At 40.0% G+C, this 21,195-nt stretch overlaps 1 protein-coding gene and 1 pseudogene across 4 annotated transcripts in view; one reads left to right on the forward strand and one right to left on the reverse strand.

The window, feature by feature from the left end:
- PDE5A (phosphodiesterase 5A) overlaps positions 1 to 21,195 on the forward strand; it is a 149,688-nt gene that overhangs the window by 20,402 nt on the left and 108,091 nt on the right. For all 4 annotated transcript variants that reach the window (XM_043871546.1, XM_043871549.1, XM_043871548.1 and 1 more), the window contains exons 2-3: positions 2,152 to 2,740; positions 18,033 to 18,122. In XM_043871546.1, the coding sequence (XP_043727481.1) occupies positions 2,152 to 2,740; positions 18,033 to 18,122 (679 nt within the window). The remainder of the gene's footprint in view (positions 1 to 2,151; positions 2,741 to 18,032; positions 18,123 to 21,195) is intronic.
- On the reverse strand, positions 7,168 to 7,283 carry LOC122673664 (annotated as a pseudogene).

Consider the following 21,195-nt stretch of genomic DNA (forward strand, 5'->3'; position numbering starts at 1 on the left):
GGGATTAGTTTGCTCTTATCTTTGCTATAACAAACAGTAAGTAAATACACTGATACTTCTTTTGCCGTGTGTGTAAAATCTTTGGAACAAAGGATAAATGCATTTTAAAACTTGTTAGATACTGCCTGCTTGCCCTCTGAAGAGGTGTTATCAATTTCTGCTGCAGCCAGAAGGCTTGGAGAGTGTCTGCATCCTGGCTGTTTCATGAAAATAACCAGTAAGCCGTTGCCTCATGGAGATTGCATTGCTCTTATAGGCCAATTCTTTTAAGCATCCTCGGTGCTAGCAAGTTATTGTCTTTTGAAAGTAAATTTTGAGTTTGGAGAAAAATCAGGTCTGTATTCGGGGAAAAATCAGGTCTGCATACAATATGTATTGTTAGCCGTTACTCTAGGTTTTTTGTGGTTTTCTTTGCTTATTTTGAGAGCAAGGCTCAGTGAAAAACAAGATCTAGCTTTTAGGTAAACTAATATATATGACTTTGAATTTCTTTAGAAGTTAGTTTCAAAAGTTCCCAGAATGTTTAAAGTAATGGGGGCATCAATTTGCATCAGATTACAGCTTCCCAAGAAGCTTGAACTGAACAACAGTCTTTTGGATGTGTATGATCTGGTATATTTGTTTTTGTTTTTGTTTTTTTTTAATACTGACTATGAAACCTTTAGCCCAGGTAAGTTTCTTCATGGAGTGGCACATGAACAACATAAATAATTTAAATTTTCTTGGATTAAATTTTTTATACTAGTTACTGCCTATTTTTTGTTTTCCTCCTTTATACAAGGAGTAAATAGAAGATTATTCTAGATTATTGGACATGCATTATTAGGAAGTTATTAATGGTAGTCTACGATCTTTCTTCTACATACTAGATCAAATTGTTTCTGTTTTCTATTTCCTTTCCTAAATCTAATCTATATATAGTGGTATAGATAAAAACTGTCTAAAATTAAGCATGTTACCTAGCCAAGTTCAGATAATTTTTTAAAAAAATTTTGAATATTTAACTTCAGAATAAGTTGTGTGTTTTAAACAGCAGATTTCCATGCCTGTGTTTTCCTTAGACTATTGTCAAATTTAGTGGCTTTTACTTTAATTCAAACTGATTTTGAGAGGAACCGACTTGACACTTGATGCATTATAAATCAGATATCTGAAAATATATGTATACAGGAGTCAATCTTTTATTAAAATGTTCAGTGAAACAATTGTCCTCTACAGTTTTTCAAAATAAACTATCTTAAATAGACCATCATGTTTTCATTTTCTATGACAAATGGTTACCGCATCAGTTAACCATGAGAGGATTTTAGAAGTTTTCAGGGGTAGCAGTGTTTAAGGAGGGAGGCTTCCCAGGTGGCACAGTGGTAAAGAACCTGCCTGCCAATGCAGGAGACAGAGATGTTGGTTCGATCCCTGGGTTGGCGAGATCCTCTGGAGTAGAAAATGGCAACCCTCTCCTTTGCCTGGAAAGGTCCCTGGACAGAGGAACCTGGCAGGCTTCAGTCCGTGGGATAGCAAAGAGTCAGCCATGACCGAGCATGCTCGCCACCGCCCCCTCCCCCCACCCCACACACAGTGTTTTGTTTTTATTGAGGTATAGTAGCTTTGTACTGTCGTGTTAATTTCTGTTAATTTCTGCTCAATGGTGAAGAGAGTCAGCTATGTGTGTACACATGTCCCCTCTCTCTCGGACCTCCCTCCCTTATCCCCATCCCCATCCCACCCCGCCCCCGTCTAGGTCACCACAGAGCCCTGAGCTGAACCGCCCGCGTTCCACAGTAAGTGCCCACCACTGTGTGTCCTATGCGTGGCAGCGCACATACCGCGATCCCGGTCTCCCTGTTCACCCCCCTGCATGACCGCCGTCCACTTTCTACATCTGCATCCCTGTTCCTACCCTGCAGATAGGTTCATCAGTACCATTTTTATTGATTCCATATATATGTGTTAATATAGGATATCTGTTTGTCTCTTTCTGACTTACTTCATTATGTATGACAGACAGTAAGTCCATCCACGTCTCTTCAAGTTACCGTGCATCAGTCCTTTTTTATGGCTGAGTAGTATTCCATTGTATATATGCACCACATCTTATTTATCCACTCCCGTCTTCCTCAAATATTTAATGTCTCTACATGTTCTTTTCTACAGAGAAATGGTCAATGCATGGTTTGCTGAGAGAGTACACACCATCCCTGTGTGCAAGGAAGGAGTCAGAGGCCACGCGGAATCCTGCTCTTGTCCCTTGCAGCCAAGTACCCGTGCAGAGAGCAGTGTCCCTGGAACACCAACCAGGAAGATCTCTGCCTCCGAATTCGATCGGCCGCTTAGACCCATTGTTATCAAAGATTCTGAGGGGACTGTGAGCTTCCTCTCTGACTCAGACAAGAAGGAACAGATGCCTCTAACCTCCCCACGGTTTGATAATGATGAAGGGGACCAGTGCTCGAGACTCTTGGAATTAGTGAAAGATATTTCTAGTCACTTGGATGTCACAGCCTTATGTCACAAAATCTTCTTGCATATCCATGGACTCATCTCCGCCGACCGCTACTCCTTATTCCTCGTCTGTGAGGACAGCTCCAACGACAAGTTTCTTATCAGCCGCCTCTTTGATGTTGCAGAAGGTTCAACACTGGAAGAAGCTTCAAATAACTGTATCCGCTTAGAGTGGAACAAAGGCATCGTGGGACACGTGGCCGCTCTTGGCGAGCCCTTGAACATCAAGGACGCCTATGAGGTAAGTAAGCTCGTGGATCAGAGGCAGCGTGGGGCACGGGGTGTGGATGGGGCATTGGGCAGCCGCTGGGAATCATAGCGATGTTTGAAACTGAGATTTCATCCTTTACAAGCTTATTTAAAGTGGGGACGTATGGTTAGGAACCTCCCCATCTTTTGAAAGTCAATTTCTTCACTGGTGGTTGAGTCCAACCCAGGGGCCTTAGGGAAATCTTGTCTTGTTATTCTCCTAAGTGATAATTTGACGTAGCTCATCTCACAGTTGTGTTCTCTCGTTTTTTCCTGATTACTGTACATATCCCTCTCCACATTATCACCACGTGGACTTCTGAGGATTTTACTGAGATTCTAAAATAATAGGTCCAAAAACTGTCTGAAAACCAAACCAATAGTCTTTTTAAATTCATTCATTCACTTCATCATACTCATTCATTTGACATCATACTCATTCATTTGACTCATACAATTCATTCAATTGATACCAAAGTCTGATTATCTTCCTTTCCACTCTTTCAGTTGTTTTACTAAATAAATTTATCTGTATCTTCAAAAAATAGAAATTTTTGCTCTACAATATTTTGATGGAAGGATTTGATATTTCTTCCATTTTTGTTTCAGTAGTGAACAAGTCTTCATTATAGACTTAAAGATGACAATATATGTTTCTTCAAATTTCCTATGAAAATGATTCTTTTATTGATAGAGTTAGAGATTTTAAACAAAGCGTCTTAATTGAGTGGCAGTATGTTTATGAATCATGTTCTAGCACCTTGATAGAACAATTGTTCTTGCTACTTATCATGTGGTACACTGTGTAGGTCCCATAGTAACACAGAGAAGGTGAGGTTCCTCTGTGCAGTTTGAGGGGTCATAGATGTTTTGCTCAGCCCCGTACTCCTGATGCCTAGTACAGTGCCTGGCACAGAGATAAGTCCTAATAAGTATTGATTAAGAGAAGATTGTGGTAGGGGAGGTAAATAAGTAGAGTAGAAAGCAGGTCATAATAGAGCCAGGAAAAATGTGTTAGGTTCAGGGAAGTAGAAGGTCGCATGTAACTGGGGGGATGGAGAGAGGTTTCTCTGAGGAAGCAATGATTGATAGACCCTGGAGGATGGGTAAGATTTGAGTAGATTGAGTTGTGTGCGTGGTGAGAGCCAGATGCAAAGAGAAGTTTGAAGAAGAAACGGGAAGTTGGACCATGTGTTGCTTATGTGGATATATGTTGGGGATAGTGTAGATTTTGAGGAGCTACTGGAGATCACTGAGGTCTTGAATGCCCAGCTGTGGAGCATGTATTTGATTCAGAGCCATGAGGAATAATTGAAGATGGTTTGAAAGGGGGACTGGGGTGATTCAGACTGTGCTTTAGAAGGATGAATATTATGGTGGTCATAAAGTAAATTAGATGGAAAAATACTGGAAACTGGTAGGAGAGGCTATTTTAATAGGCTGAGGAAGTAAGGACCTAAAGCAGGGCACTGGCCTTCAAGATCAAAAGGAGGAAATGGATTGCAGAAGCAGTTGAATCTGCCAGACTTGGAAGCTTGCAGGAGATGGAAGTGAGAAGAGACGTTGGAGATGCCTCAGGTTCTGAAGCTGGGTCAGTAAATAGTGGTGACTGGTGAGGAATTCTGAGGGTAGGGGTCTGGGGAGATAAGTGATAGTTCATGTACGTTAAATCCTGAGATAGCTCTTGGAATCCACTCTGTACCAGCAGTGTTTTCAATTTTGGTTCTTCACGGAGCCATCTCCATGACCTCGTTGAGCTCTGTAAATAACATCACACTGTAGCAGACTCCAAGAGGGGAATTAAGGGCACAGCTGAAGGATTGCTGCCAAATTTGCAGAATCCCCTTCCCATCTTAGGTGACACTGGTAGATTAGGACCATAAATATGCTTCAGTTTTGCTGAGAAAGCCTTCATTTGTCTGCATTGTCCTAAACTTCACCAGCACTGAGGATTTCTTCACCTATATCAATTTTATTTATTTTCTTTACCATCTTCAGAGTTTTTGGGTTACCCAAAAAGTTTGAGTTTTTCATAAGATGTTACAAAAAGTCTGAAAGAACTTTTTGACCAACCCAATAATATGGTGTAATTTTTGTTTTGCAGTGAGCAGTGGTTTAATTCTTGTCTAAAATAGGCCCACAGGGTGAAGCCCCTTAGCTTGGTGGATTTCTCGTGTTGCTACTTCACCCTTGACCCCCTTGATCTGCGTTTATAGTGGCCTTACAGAAGTTCTTCCTGGCACAGAATTTCATTAGAAGTTGTGGGATTGATTGTGATGTAGTTTACGTTGGTCTTAACAGTGAAAGTCAGTTGGCTAGTGGATAATTCATTACTTGGCTTCCCTGGTGGCTCAGTGGCAACGAACCTGCCTACGAATTCAGGAGACGTGGGTTCAATCCCTGGGTCAGGAAGATCCCTGAGAAGGGCATGGCAACCCACTCCGGTATTCTTGCCTGGGAGAGTCCATGGACAGAGGAGCCGGATGGCCTAGTCCATGGGGTCGCAAAGAGTTGGTGCACCTGAGCATGCCCGCGGTTCCTTACTCAGCCCACTCATAATTAGTAGTGGTCAGAATACTGTCTCTTAGCCTTCTGTGGAAATAGTCAAAATGTAAAAGCGTGTTCTGTGTTTTCTTAGTCCTACACATTGCTTAGATATGTAATCTGTAAAAATGACACTGTATAGCAGTATTTCTTCAGCTTACATGACCACAGAACACTTAGACATGGTGGTGTAGCAGTAGAAAACCAAGCGGTGGCCATGAAATAAAACAGTGTTCAGATTGAAGCTGAGAATAAAAAAGTCTCTTAGATAAACTAATTTTAAGAAATGGTCAACATTTGATTCCCATTTTAAAACTTTGTAACAGAATGGTATACAGTTGGGAATTCAACTGTTTTATTGCTGATAAAATAATACGTTCACATATTTAGAACATGACATGATCCGCAGCTTAGACCAGTGAGTTTCAGTTACACCACAAATGTCACTGATGTTCAATCAACACATCATCTCCTCTCTCAGGCCATCTTTCATGCAACTTTCTTGAATGTGGCACAGCATCTATTAATAATAAGATATTGACCCAATAATCAGAACAACTTATATAAATGTGTTGGAATTTTCCTAATACTTGAAAACTAGACATCATCCAGTATTTAGATCAGATTGCGTATCACTCAGTGTTCTTCAGAGTAGGATATATAGAGATAAATAAGTGATTTATTGTAGGAATAAGCTCACTTGGGTATGGAGGCTTAGAAGTTCCACAGTCTGCCTTCCATCTGCAAGCTGGAGAACCAGGATTGGTGTAGTTGATGGTATAACTCAGAGTCTGCAGGCCTAAGAATCGGGGGCCAGTGGTGTAACTCTGGTCTGTGTCTCAATCAAAAGCTTCAGAGCCAGGAGCTGTGGTGGACTGCACAAGGGCAAGAGAATATGGATATCTTGGTTCAAACAGCAAATTCGTCCTTCTTTTCCTCTGCCTACTCAAGGGATTAGATGATGCCCACTGGCATTGATAAAGATCTTCTTTACTCATTCCACTGATTCAGATGTTCATCTCCTCTGGAGACATCCTCACAGACACACCTGGAAGTAACGCGTTATCAGCCTTTTGGGCGTCGCTTAGCCTAGTCAAGTTGACACATAAAATTAACTATCACAGATTGCCTTGAAGCCCTGGTTCTATGTCTGGTGGAAGCCTTACGCCTCCCAAGATTTCCTATGTCAAAGGATTTATATTGTCTAAATAACCCTCTTATTTCCTAAATCAACAGGAATGCAAAACTTAGACCCATCTCTTGTTTCCATGGGGCAGCCTCTCCATGGACACCATGATTTTTAGGGAGAGAAACTGGAGGGTTCGTAGGGACGGATCACATCGCCACTCATGTGGTCTTTCCCTCGAGCTGCAGCTCTTCCCACCCCAAACTTATTCCCCGCTTTTCAGTCCTTCTTCAGATAAATACGTCTTCACCATCTCTCATCCTGCAGGTCTCAGGCACTACTCAAGTGAATTTCTGGTAAATCAAATTATTTCCAAAATGAATTTCAGAAGAAAGAAATAACAATAGCTACTGTTCTAATTTTAATAAATTACCAATTTTGATACATTTGTCGTGTTGTAATTGTGTCCTAGGGAACAGAGTTTGGGAATTGCTGTATCATTGTTAAATGCTCTAATAATCTTTAGATATTCCACTTTGTGGAAGAAGACCAGCATATAATTTGGCAAATCTAGTTGGTTATTTCCTTTTTTGTTTTCTGTTATTTTTATCTTTATATGATTTCAAGCTTATAGAAAAGTTGCAAGACCAGTATCAGAAACTTGGGTATACCCTCTACCCAGATTCTCTAATTGTTTATATTTTGCCCCATCTGCTTTATTACTTTCTTTTTCTGTGTGTAATGCATGTAAGTGATGCATGCTTATTATTTTTTTTCTGAGCCATTCGGAGACATTTTTACTATATGTATATTCTGGTAAGAACAGATACTGCACTTGATCTTAGCTAAAAGGCTGAGAAGCAATTACTATATATATTTTCTAACAAGAATATAGTCTTACACAATTGTCGTACTTTTATCAAAATCTGGAAATTTTTTGATACAAAGCTCTTAGCTAACATTCCATAGTCAAATTTGGTCAGTTGTCCCATGAATGTCCTTTGCAGTGATTTCTTCCCCCTCTGTTGAAGGCTCTAACTCAGGGTTACATATTGCACGTGTTTGTCCTGTCTTGTTAGTCTCCATTAAATCTGGGGTAGTTTCTCAGTGCTGCTCTTTCTTGACATGTCTTTTGGAAGGAGACAGGCCAGTTATCTTGCAGAATGTTTTTCTTGAATAGATTCAATTTAGGCGCTTTTGGCAGGAATACCACAAATGTTCTTTCGACCTCGTTTGGCTTTACAGCCGACAATCAGTTCTTCACCTCTACACCAGCTGGGGTGTCCTACAGTCCAGCTCACTCCTGACACGAGTTGCCTGGAGTGAGTACAGACCCCATGGGTTAGGGGCCCTGTCGTACAGTGTTGTCCCCACTTAAGATGCCAGCCGTGAGTAGGACCACACTAGTTTCAGGCCGACTGCAGACGCAGGGGCTCCCCACTCGGGTTTAGTGATTTGCCGGAATGACTCAGAACTCAGGAAAGTGCCATACGTAAGATTATAGCTATATGTTTATAAAGGATAACATTCAGAAATAGCCTAGTAGAAGAGATACACAGGGCAAGGAGTGAGAGGTAGGGGACACAAAACTTCCTTGCCCACCCTCTATGGCAACACCATCCAGCACATAGATCACCTTTACCCAAAAGTTCCCTCAATCTGATTTTTTTTTTCATTATGTAGGGATGGTTGATTAAATCATTGGCCATTGGTGATTGGACTCAGTCTCCAGGCCCCTCTTCCTTATCCAGTGGCAGGGCTGAACGTTCTGACCCTCTAATCACTCAGGTGGTTTTCCTGGCACCCAGATCCAGTCCTGAAGCTATTTGAAACCTTCTCACCCATGAGACTTTACATTACCACGAGCTCAGGTATGCTTGGCAGGGGCTTGTTATGAATATAAAAAGACTATCAGGTAATTCCAAGGGTTTGAAGAGATCTAATGCCAGACCAAACATGTTTTTTAATTATACCACAGATCTTAGCATATGTTACCAGGTAGCACGCGATGTTACTTTACCACATTTTTGATGATATTAAACTTGGTAAGTGGGTTAAAGTGGTGTCCACTAAGTGTTTCACAATACAGGTACAATTTTCCCATTGTAATTAATAAATATCTTAAGAGAAGTTATTTTGATATTATGTAAATACTCTTTTCCTTATCATAGCACTTACCACTTTGGGCATCTACTAATTTTCCAACTTTATATCAATAATACCCTCTATATATATTAGTTACATTCTAATGTGAAGAAGAGCTTTGTCTTCCTTATTCATTCATTATTTCTATCATTATGGACTCATGGATTTTTATTTTTTAATGAGTTATGCTGTGTTACTATCTTATTCATATTCTCAGATTATATCCAATTTATTGGCTCAAATGATGTTTTTGAACTGTGGTGTTGGAGAAGACTCTTGAGAGTCCCTTGGACTGCAAGGAGATACAACCAGTCCATCCTAAAGGAGATCAGTCCTGGGTGTTCATTGGAAGGACTGATGCTGAAGCTGAAACTCCAATACTTTGGCCACCTCATGCGAAGAGTTGATTCATTGGAAAAGACCCTGATGCTGGGAGGGATTGGGGGCAGGAGGAGAACGGGACGACAGAGGATGAGATGGCTGGATGGCATCACCAACTCTATGGACAGGAGTTTGAGTAAACTCCGGGAGTTGGAGATGGACAGGGAGGCCTGGCATGCTGCAATTCATGGGGTCGCAAAGAGTCGGACACAACTGAGCAACTGAACTGAACTGAACTGATGTCCTTTTGGCTCAGTCTATCAAATCCTAAAAGATAATGCTGTGAAAGTGCTACACTCAATATGACAGCAAATTTGGAAAACTCAGCAGTGGCCACAGGACTGGAGAAGGTCAGTTTTCATTCCAATCCCAAAGAAAGGCAATGCCAAAGAATGCTCAAACTGTCGCACAATTGCACTCATCTCACACACTAGCAAAGTAATGCTCAAAATTCTCCAAGCTGGGCTTCAACAGTACATGAATCGTGAACTTCCAGATGTTCAAGCTGGATTTAGAAAAGGCAGAGGAACCAGAGATCAAGTTGCCAACATCCGTTGGATCATAGAAAAAGCAAGAGAGCTCCAGAAAAACATCTACTTCTGCTTTATTGACTACGCCAAAGCCTTTGACTGTGTGGATCACAGCAAACTGTGGAAGATTCTTAAAGAGATGGGAATACCAGACCACCTGACCTGCCTCCTGAGAAATCTGTATGCTGGTCAAGAAGCAACAGTTAGAACCAGACATGGAACAACAGACTGGTTCCAAATTGGGAAAGGAGTACATCAAGGCTGTATATTATCACCCTGCTTGTTTAACTTATATGCAGAGTACATCATGTGAAATGCCAGGCTGGATGAAGCACAGGCTGGAATCAAGATTGCCAGGAAAAATATCGATAACCTCAGATATGGAGATGACACCACACTCATGGCAGAAAGCAAAGAAGATCTAGAGAGCCTCTTGATGAAAGTGAAAGAGGAGAGTGAAAAGGTTGGCTTAAAACTCAACATTCAGAAAGCTAAGATCATGGCGTCTGGTCCCATCACTTCATGGCAAATAGATGGGGAAACAGTGGAAGCAGTGACAGACTTTATTTTTTTGGGCTCCAAAATCACTGCAGATGGTGACTGCAGCCATGAAATTAAAAGATGCTTGCTCCTTGGAAGAAAAGCTATGTCTAGACAGCATATTAAAAAGCAGAGACATTATATTGCCAACAAAGGTCCACCTAGTCATAGCTATGTTTTTTCCATTAGTCATGTATGGATGTGAGAGTTGGACTATTAAGAAAACTGAGCACTGAACTGTGGTGTTGGAGAAGACTCTTGAGAGTTCCTGGGACTGCAGTGAGATCCAACCAGTCCATCCTCAAGGAAATCAGCCCTGACTATTCATTGGAAGGACTGATGCTGAAGCTTAAGCTCCAATACTTTGGCCAACTGATGTGAAAAACTGACTCATTTGAAAAGACCCTGATGCTGGGGATGACAGAGAAATGAGATGGTTGGATGGCATCACCATCTCAATGGACATGCCTTTGAGCGGGCTCTGGGAGTTGGTGATGGGCAGGGAGGCCTGGCATGCTGCAGTCCATGGGGTCGCAAAGAGTTGGACATGACTGAGTGACTGAACCGATGTCGTTTTGATATGTTCCCACATCACTCTTGGCATTTTCTTGCTTTCTGGGGGAACTGAAAGTTTTACCTACTTAGCAGGATGTTCTAGACTTTATCTTACACTTCCCCTGCCGTGGACCTAGGAACCCAGGTGCCTCTCAGTGGACGGGGTGGTATTTAAAAACCAAGATCTAGGCACTAGGCATGCTCGTTGCTACTAGTTTTTCAGCAGATAGAGGTAGGAAAAAAATACACAGACTAACATACACTAATATTTTATTTATCCCTATAGCTGGCTACCCACTATATTATAAACAATAAATTCTTACCTCTGATTTTAATCTAACACTTCAAGGTACATTTTGTTTTCCTCCTCCAAAAATGAAGAACCAGGCTTCCTTATTCTTCTTTTTTTAATTGAAGTATAGTTGATTTACAGTGGCATGTTCAGATGTATAGCACAGTGGTAAAGTTATGTGTGTGTGTTTGTGTGTATGTATATATACACACATACATATATATTTCAGATTTTTTTCCTTTTAGGTTATTATAAAATGTTGAATATAGTTCCCCAGCTTTACAGTAGGCCCTTACTGGTTATCTTTTTTATATATAGTTTGTTAATCCCAAACTCCTAATTTATTGCCCTATGTTTTCCCCTTTGATAACCATAAGTTTGTTTTCTATGTGTATAGATCTATTTCTGTTTTGTAAATAAGTTAATTTGTGTCTTTTTGTTTTTTTTTCTTTTTTTAAGCTTCTGCATATAAGCAGTATCATATAATAATTACCTTCCTCTGTCTGGCTTACTTCATTTAGTGTGATAATCTTAGATCCATCCATGTTGTGCAAATGACGTTATTTCATTCTTTTTCATGACTGAGTAATATTCCATCCTACAACAAAAGAGGCAGGAATACACTGGACAAAAGACAGTCTCTTCAATAAGTGGTGCTGGGAAAACTAGACAGCTACATGTGAAAGAATGAAATTAGAACATTCTCCAACACCATACACAAAAATAAACCCAAAGTGGATTAAAGACCTAAATGTAAGACTGGTTACCATAAAACTCCTAGAGAGAAAGGTCGGCAGGACACTCGTGGACATAAATCACAGCAGTATCTTTTCGGGTCTATTTCCTTAGTGTTTATATATTTGTGCATGTGCTCAGGCCAAGTTCCAAGCTCTTTATTCATTTCTGTAAAATCTGTTTCTTCAGGCTGAAGAACTTTCTTTACTATTTCTTTAGTATTGGTCTGATGGTGACAAATTCTCTGATTTTGTTTACCTAAATATGCCTTCATTTTGCCTATAATCTTGAAAGATATCTTTACTGCAAAGATGCTTCTTGGTTAACAGTAGTTTTCTTTTAATATTTAAAATGTTTTCCCACTTTTTTTCTGGTTTTCACTTTTCTTATGAGAAGTGAGCCAACCTTCCTTTCTTACATGTTTCGTGTTATGTATCATTTTCACACTGTGTGTATATGTTTAAGGTTTTCACTAACTTTGGGAAAATTCTGGTCATGTGTTTAAATATTTTTTTTAGGCCCCATTTTCTTCTCTTTGGTCTCCAATTGTATATGTTAGACCATTTGATATTGTCCCAGAGAACACTGAGGCTCTGTTAACTTTGCATAGTTTTTGTTTTCCCTCAGTCTTTGATTAGGTACTTTGTCAGTTTCCCTTCAGGTTCACTGACTCATCCAATCTGCTGTTAATCAGTGAACTCTTCATTTTAGACTTCGTACTTTCCAGTTCTAGAATTTCCATTTGGCTTTTTAAGAATACTTTTTTTCTTTCTTTGCAGAGATTCCCATCTGTTCATTATTACCATATTTTAAGCTTTTTAATACATTTATAATAGCTTCTTTGAAGTCCTTGTTGTTAATTCCAATATCTTTCACATCCTGGGGTCATTTTTTATTGACTGTTCTTTTTCTTCACTATGGGTTGTGTTTCCTGTTTCTTCATTTGTTGTGATTATGTTTATTGTAGGCTGGACATTGTGACTGTTTGTTGAAAGTCATTTGGGTTATATTATCTTCTTTTAAAACAGGGCTGACCTTTATTTTTGCAAGCAGTGAAGTTACTGGAAGATCCTTTTGGCCCTGTCAGATTTGATATTATTATTTATTATGATGGATCTACTTTAGTTTTAAATTTATCCTTAGGGAATGCTGCCTGGATCTCCGGTAGGGTCCTTGCTCCCAAGGAGTGGCCCTTCTGTGCCTCAGCTGAATGCCTGGGTACCTAGTGAGGTACCTCTGATGGGTAGGACCCCAGTGTCTTCAAACATTTTTATAATTGGAGGCACCAGTCCACTTTCAGCTTTCAAAAGGTAGTTTTTGCTTGTTCTCTTAAGAGTCTTGCCAAATACATGTTCAGCCTGTATTGAACCAAAGACATGTTCAAACTGTCTTCTGCCACTCCTCTTTATACCCTACCACACCGACAACACAGCCTGTCTTAGCAGGTACTTTGCCTTGCACACCCCAGCACTTGTGTTATTGTTGTCATTCTGTCCCTAAGTCTTCTACAACTCTTTGCGACCACATGAACTGCTGCATGCCAGAGTCCCCTGTTCTTCCCTCTATCCTGGAGTTTGCTCAGATTCAGTCCGTTGAGTCTGTGATGTTGTCTAACCATCTCATCCTCTGCTGCCCCCTTCTCCTTCTGCCTTCAATCTTTCCCAGCATCAGGGTCTTTTCCAGTGAGGGACTTTGCATCAGGTTGCCCAGACTATTGGAGCATCAGCTTCAGCATTAATCCTTCTAGTGAATATTCAGGATTGATTTCCTTCTGGACTGGCTGGCTTGATCTCCTTGCTGTCCAAGGGATTCTCAGGAGTCTTCTCCAGCACCACAGTAATAAAGCATCAATTCTTCAGTGCTCAGCCTTCTCTCTGGTCCAACTCTCACAACTGTGCATGACTACTGGAAAAACCATAGCTTTGACTAGACAGATATTTGTCAGCAAAGTGAGTCTCTGCTTTTTAATACACTGTCTAGGTTGGTCATAGCTTTCCTTGCAAGGCGCAAACGTCTTAATTTCATGGCTGCAGTTATTGTCCACAGTGATTTTGGAGCCCAAGAAAATAAAATCCGTCACTGCTTCTACCTTTTCCCCTTCTATTTGCCATGAAGCGGTGGGATTGGATGCCATGATCTTAGTTTTTTGAATGTTGAGTTTCAAGCCAGCTTTTTCACTCTCCTGTCTCAGCCTCATCAAGAGGTTCTTTAGTTCCTCTTCACTTTCTGCCATTAGAGTGGTATCATCTGCATTCTGAGGTTATTGATATTTCTCCCAGCAATCTTGAGTCCAGCATATGATTGAAAAATCCAACCCAGCATTTTGCATTATGTACTCTGCATTTCAGTTCAGTTCAGTCGCTCAGTCATGTCTGACTCTTTGCAACCCCATGGAGCACAGCACGCCAGGCTTCCCTGTCCATCACCAACTCCAGGAGTTTACCCAAACTTATGTTCATCGAGTTGGTGATGCCATCCAATCATCTCATCCTCTGTTCTCCCCTTCTCTTCCTGCCCTCAATCCCTCTCAGCATCAGGGTCTTTTCCAAAGAGTCAGCTCTTCGCATGAGGTGGCCAAAGTATTGGAGTTTCAGCTTCAGCATCAGTCCTTCCAATGAACACCCAGGACTGATCTGCTTTAGGATGGATCTCCTTAAGTTAAATAAAACTTAGCAATTTTTATTAAATTGTTACAATTTAATTTAATTTAAGGGTGACAATATATAGCCTTGTCACACTTCTTTCCTGGTTTTGAACCAGTCATTTATTCCATGACTGGTTCTAACTGTTGTTTCTTAACCTGCATACAGGTTTCTCAGGAGGCAGGTAAGGTGGTCTGGTATCTCCATCTCTTCAAGAATCTTCCAGTTTGTTGTAATCCACATAGTCCAAGGCTTTAACATAGTCAAAGAAGCATAGTCAAACCAATTTTTTTTTTCTGGAATTCCCTTCCTTTCTCTGTGATCAAAAAACTATTGGCAATTTGATCTCTGGTTCATTTGACTTTTCTAAACCCAACTTGTACATTTGGAAGTAATTCTTGGTTCATGTACTGCTGAAACCTAGCTTGAAGGATTTTGAGCATAACCCTGCTAGCATGTGAAATGAGCACAATTGTACAGTAGTTTAAACATTGAGAGCTGGACCATAAAGAAAGCTGAGCGCCAAAGAACTGATGCTTTTGAACTGTGATGCTGGAGAAGACTCTTGAGAGTCCCTTGACTGCAAGGAGATCAAACCGGTTGGTCCTAAAGGAAATCAGTCCTGGATATTCATTGGAAGGACTGATGCTGAAACTGAAGGTGCAATACTTCAGCCACCTTATGCGAAGAACTGAGTCCTTAGAAAAGACCCTGATGCTGGGAAAGGTTGAAGGCAGGAGAAGAAGGGGACGACAGAGGATGAGATGGTTGGATGGCATCACTGACTCAATGGACAGAAGTTTGAGTAAACTCTGGGAGTTGGTGATGGACAGGGAGGCCTGGCGTGCTACAGTCCATGGGGTCGCAAGGGTCAGATAGGACTGAGCAACTCAACTGACCTTGAAAATTCTTTAGCATTGCCCTTCTTTGGGATTGTTTTCTAGTCCTGTGGCCACTGCTGAGTTTTCCAAATTTGCTGACATGAGTGTGGCACTTTAATAGCATCACCTTTTAGGATTTTGAAACCACTTAGATGGAATTCCTTCACCTCCACTAGCTTTATTCATAGTGATGCTTCCTAAGTCCCTCTTGACTTCACACTCCAGGCTGTCTGGCTCTAGGTGAGTGATCACAGCATCATGGTTATCTGGGTTAGAAGATCTTTTTTGTATAGTTCTGCTGTGTGTTCTTGCCACCTCTTCTTAATCTCTTCAGCTTCTCTCAGGTCCACACCGTTTCTGTCCCTTGTTGTGTCCATCCTTGCATGAAATGTTCTCTTGACATATCCAGTTTTTTTTAAGAGATCTCTAGTCTTTTCCGTGCTGTTTTCTGCTGTTTCTTTGCATTGTTTGGTTAAGAAGGCCTTCCTGTCTCTCCTTGCTCTTCTCTGGAACTCTGCTTTTAGTTGGGTCTATCTTTCCCTTTCTCCCTTGCCTTTCACTTCTCTATTTCATCAGCTATTTGTAAAGCACTTTAGAAGCCCTGAATTCAGTTCCATCTGGAACTCTGGTCCCACTTGGGTACCACCTGCTTCTCCTCGCTGGGAGAAGAGGCTGCCTGGAGGAGCAAGAATGTTGCAGTGTAGCCATGTGCGTTCTCCCCTGCACTATGTGTGGCTTAGTTGTCTCATGTATTTGATCTGTTCAGATATTTCCCAGCAGGAGGACAGGTCTGATACTAGTTGTTTTATTACAGGCGATGGATATTTAAGCTTTGTGGGTTTTTTTTTTTTTTTTACTGTCATGTTCTCATAAACAGTGAAAGAAATAATAAAGTAATAGTAGTGGTCCATTTTTATTTCAATGGTTCCTGGACCTGGAAGCATTAGAAGTCCTCCATGTTTGTAGCCCTAGCACCGGGTACATTGTTAAAGAAAAATTCTTTGAGATGCCAAAATTCTCTTAAAGTGATTCTGAGGCAGACGTTACTCCTACTTCTTTCACTGAAGAGTGAAATCGAAGGTTGCTGTTTATTTTAAACTTCCGGTATACACAAAATCTGTGGGAGTCCTATACATTTCAGACTCTTGCTTTGATTAGATAGTTGGGTTTAATCCTCTTCTTTATAAATTGGTCTTGTAATTCAGATATTCATTAACAAAATAATCGCTGAGGATGCATTTCTATTCATATTTTGATAATTAGCTTATGGAATAATTCCCTATATAAATTCATAATGTTTAATTTCTTTTAATTCATCCATATCAGTAGCCTGTCTGCTTTCTTTAGATACCTTGCAATATAGCATGTTATTTAAAACTGTCTTTTGGAAATATTCAGGCAAGATTTTCTCTTTTCAATGCAACTTTGAACATGTTTGCAGAAAAATTAAAATGCAATACTGTTTATTTGTAACATAAAATATTTATGTTGATTCGCCACCATTTTTTAACTTTCCTTTTGAAAGTTTGTCTTTAAGGCCACGTTCGGGCCCTCTAAACGGGAAAATTGGCCTCATTTCTGACCCTAGTTTGATGGAATTTAGTGCAATCATTTACTTCATTCACAGCTTTGGCTTTGCGTGACTTTAGACTAATTAAAAAAAAAAAATAGAAATGACCTTCAAAGATGAGGATTTTTCCAGTGTGACTACTCTGTATTTTCCAAAGGGAATTCCAAAAGCAGAGTTTTTACAACAATAATGCTATTATTAGGTTGAGCATGTAAGTTCCCAAGGCTATTGCTTTGAAGGGAACAATATTCATTCAGATATTTATATTCTGGTATGTTTGCTTCCATTCTAATTGTATCTCATATACTAGTATCTGTCCATTTCCTTGGAGTTTTTCCTTCTACCTCTAAAAGATTTGTTTTAAGCTATAGTAAGCTAAAAATGATCACATTGGATAACTATGGTATCAGTTGTTAATGAATTGCTTCATTTTTTAAACAGATGTTTTTGAGTTCCTGAGTTGATCTTAGGAATACAGCAATGAACCAATAAAAGCCCCTCATGGAGTTTACGGCCTACCTTTAATCTTCTTAGTCTGGTTTAATGGAAAATAGCCTGCATCTTTTTCTTCTTTAACCCACATTTTGAACTTTTACACATTTCAAAAGCCCTTTGTGATTATTGGATGTGCAAGGATGTACTTTGTGAAAGGGGAAAGAGATTCAGAAGATTAAGGAGTTGTTTATAGTTTGATGAAGCCCATGCACTTTTATTAAATAAAAAAGAAAAGATTTTAATTCTTATGAACATCTGAGATAGAAATACAGAATACTGAGGTAAGAGATAAACAATCGTTTGTTGTTGTTGTTGTGTTAGGCTGAGTCATGTCCAACTCTTTGTGGCCGATGGCCCAGTGTACTGTAGCCCATCACGCTCCTCTGAACAAGGTCAGTCATTACAAGGGAAGTAACATCAGTACTGGAAAGGTCATTTTGGAGGTGGTGGGTTTTATAGGAAAGAATTTCAGACCAGAGATGCTTTTCTTTTTCAGAAGAATCAGTGAGATGGGAATAGGCAAAATTTATTACAGAAGAGGAAAGTGGTCACTTTTTCTGGGGTTTAAGTGAGACTATCTAAATTGGTTACTTTTTTGGATTTTGTTTATTTCTTAACATTTGTTTGCATCTGTATCTATGAACACTAGCTTCTTTAAAAAACTTTAAATTTATCTTTGTCAAAGATTATATGTACTTATGTGATTTGATATCTTTACAATGATAAAATTAACATTCAGAGCAACAAGGTAAGTCAAAGGTTAGATTTCTCTAATCCTATAAATCAGAAAAATCAAATCAATCATTGAGCAAGTCAGTCACTAAATTTAATTTCATCTTCCTTACTAGGACCCTCGATTCAATGCAGAAGTTGACCAAATTACAGGCTACAAGACACAAAGTATTCTTTGTATGCCAATCAAGAATCACAGGGAAGAGGTAAGCCAATTTTCCATTTTATAAAAGGTCATTTGGAAACATTTTTCTTTTTGAAAATTTTTTTTTACTTTTCATACTTCTGAAATAATGCCGTAGTGTAGTTAACTCGGAAGTACTTAAATGTTCTGCTTGATGTTTTTTATTTCGACTTAGTAATAGAATTATATCCTGATTATTTACTTTGACCTAGAAATACATTTTAGACATATAATTTTTTTTACCCCTGTTTCCTGAGGACCTTACTCTATCCTAAGATATATAATTGTGGTTGTGATTATAATCAATTTATTTCATGTTATATTTTGAACATCTGAATAATGCTTATATCATAAATGGTTATCCAGTCTCAATGGTCATCAACTAATTTTATTTTTTATTCAAAATGAGGTTTTGAAAAAAATGGAAATTGTAGCTAACTCCAAGAAAAATTTATTCTGAAATTATAACAAGCAAATGAAAATAGGTTGGTTTATATTTCACCTAATTAGAAGGTTTGGATTCTGTAAACACTGAATTCTCTCTTCATTTTACATTTATTTGAAAAAAAAAAAAAAAGTTAATAAATGATCATGTAAACTGAATGCTTCACTTGAGTATTCTCAGCCCTGCCTGCACATTACTAACAACTGTGGAACTTCTAAAAAGTTACAAATTAAATCAGAATCTCTAAGGGCAGTGTGTAGATACTGATACATTTTTAAAGATCCTCAAATAATTCTAAAGTGTAGCCAGGGTTGGAAATCATCTCTAAGTGAAAACAAATAGATTGAAAGAAAAAAAAAATAGATTGAAAGAGCTCCTATTTGTGGTTCTTAACCTTGGCTGCAAATAGAATCACCTGTGGAGCATTTAGAAATTCTAAAACCACAGTTGTTACTGTCGGACTCCTGCGACCCCATGGACTGTAGTCCTCCAGGCTCCTTGTCTGCAGGATTCTCCAGGCAAGAATACTGGAGTGGGTTGCCGTACCCTCCTCCAGGGGATCTTCCTGACCCAGGGTGGAACCTGCATCTCCTCTCCTGCATTGGCAGGTGGGTCCTTTACCACTGAGCCCCCTGGGAAGCCCATCCAGTCTTTCCCAAGTTCCATAGATTGTTTTTCTATTAGTGTTTCCCATTTCCGTTTCTTTCTTTCAATTTCATTCCTGCCACCTGTACTGTACCATGATTCAGATCTTGAAGTAATGCCTGAACTTTTAAAATATTCTCATAAGGAGTTTCTGTACTTTAAGTCAATTTCCCTTGGATCCCCGCTACATATGTCCTTGGGAATTTTCCTGAAACACAGCCTTCTAAATCAGTGCTTCCAACAGATCGCCAGTTCAGGGTGGATGCAAGAGACAAGTGCTCAGGGCTGGTGCACTAGGATGACCCAGAGGGATGGGATGGGGAGGGAGGTGGGAGGGGGGTTCAGGATGGGGAACACATGTAAATCCATGGCTGATTCATGTCAATGTATGGCAAAAACCACTACAATATTGTAAAGTAATTAGCCTCCAACTCATAAAAATAAGTGGGGAAAAAAAAAGAAGAAAAAAAAATTTTTTTTTAATAAATAATCAGTGCTTCCCTTGTGGCTCAGACAGTAAAGCATCTGCCTACAATGTGGGAGACCTGGGTTCGATCCCTGGGTTGGGAAGATCCCCTGTAGAAGGAAATGGCACCCCACTCCAGTACTCTTGCCTGGAAAATCCCATGGATGGAGGAGCCCGGTAGGTTACAGTCCATGGGGTCGCAAAGAGTCAGACACGACTGAGTGACTTCACTTCACTTCAAAACAGGAATGTGCATGTGGAATCTTAAGATGCAGGTTCTGAGTTCAGTAGTCTAGGTGAGCCCTGAGTGAAAGCCGGTTCCACAAGCAGAGTTGGTGCTGGTGCACCCAGCCTGCAGTCACAGCTTGATGACCAGGCTCCTGGGTCAGTAACTTCTCAGTCTTCTGAATACCTTCTCAGGGCCTTAGAGTTGCCACGTGGTTTCTTAAGAAGGTAGTTACAGCCATGATTACTAAAAATACCTGCAGCTAAAACATATATATGAGATTAAATAATTAGCTAATTCATTGTGAATGAATAAATGAAATTGAAAAGACTGTGCATGGACCAATGGTGTTCTTTAATTGGATTGCCAGATAGAGGAAATGCAAAGCATATCTTATGCAATATTGGGGATATTGTTATACTAAAAAACCATTTGTTATTCATCTAAAGTTAAATTTGACCGGACATCCTATGTTTTATCTGGCTGCCCTAGTTATAAACCAAGGATGTATTATGTGCACTTAAGACGGTGATGTTCAGCTTTTAGTTTATGTTTTAAAACCATGGCCTGAAAAACAACTGTACGGGTCAAGAGACTTAGCCCAAATCATGCTCTGGTTAAACGTCTCTTTCAAAGTTGCATGAACACTGAGGATTGAGGGAATCCATGAGAATATGCAACAAAATCACCAGGGTGAAGAGACTGCATTTCTGCAAGAGAGCATCCTCTGGGTACACATGTTTTTGTCTTTGTAACTGCCAGTGAGGAAAGTGAAAATGAAGTTGCTCAGTCTTGTCCGACTCTTTGTGACCTCATAGACTGTAACCCACCAGGCTCCTCCATCCATGGAATTTTCCAGGCAAGGATACTGGAGTGGGTTGCTTAAACTAAAACAACAGTAACAAAACCCCCTGCTGCACTGATGTGCAAGTTAGGTAATCAAATTCACTCATTTAAAGTGTATAGTTTGATGAGTTTTTAAGAGATGCATGTACAGTCCTGTAACTATCACTATCATCAAGATACAAAACATTTGGGACTTCCCTGGTGGTCCCATGGCTAAGACTGCGCTCCCAGTGCAGGGGGCTAGAATTTGATCCTTGGTCGGGGAACTAGATCCACGTGCTACAGCTAAGATCCCAGTGCAGCCAAATAAATAACAATAATAATAAAATTTTTTCAAGATGCAAAGCATTCCTGTCCCCTCGTATATTTCCCTGCACCCCCTGTAGCTGAGCTCCTCCTCCCTCAGCCCCCAGCTGCCGACAGTCCCTGACCTGTTTCCTGTCGCTGGTGTCTTGCCTTTTCTAGAA

This window comes from Cervus elaphus, chromosome 17 (genome assembly GCF_910594005.1).
Source record: "Cervus elaphus chromosome 17, mCerEla1.1, whole genome shotgun sequence".
In the NCBI taxonomy this organism is placed as follows: Eukaryota; Metazoa; Chordata; class Mammalia; order Artiodactyla; family Cervidae; genus Cervus; species Cervus elaphus.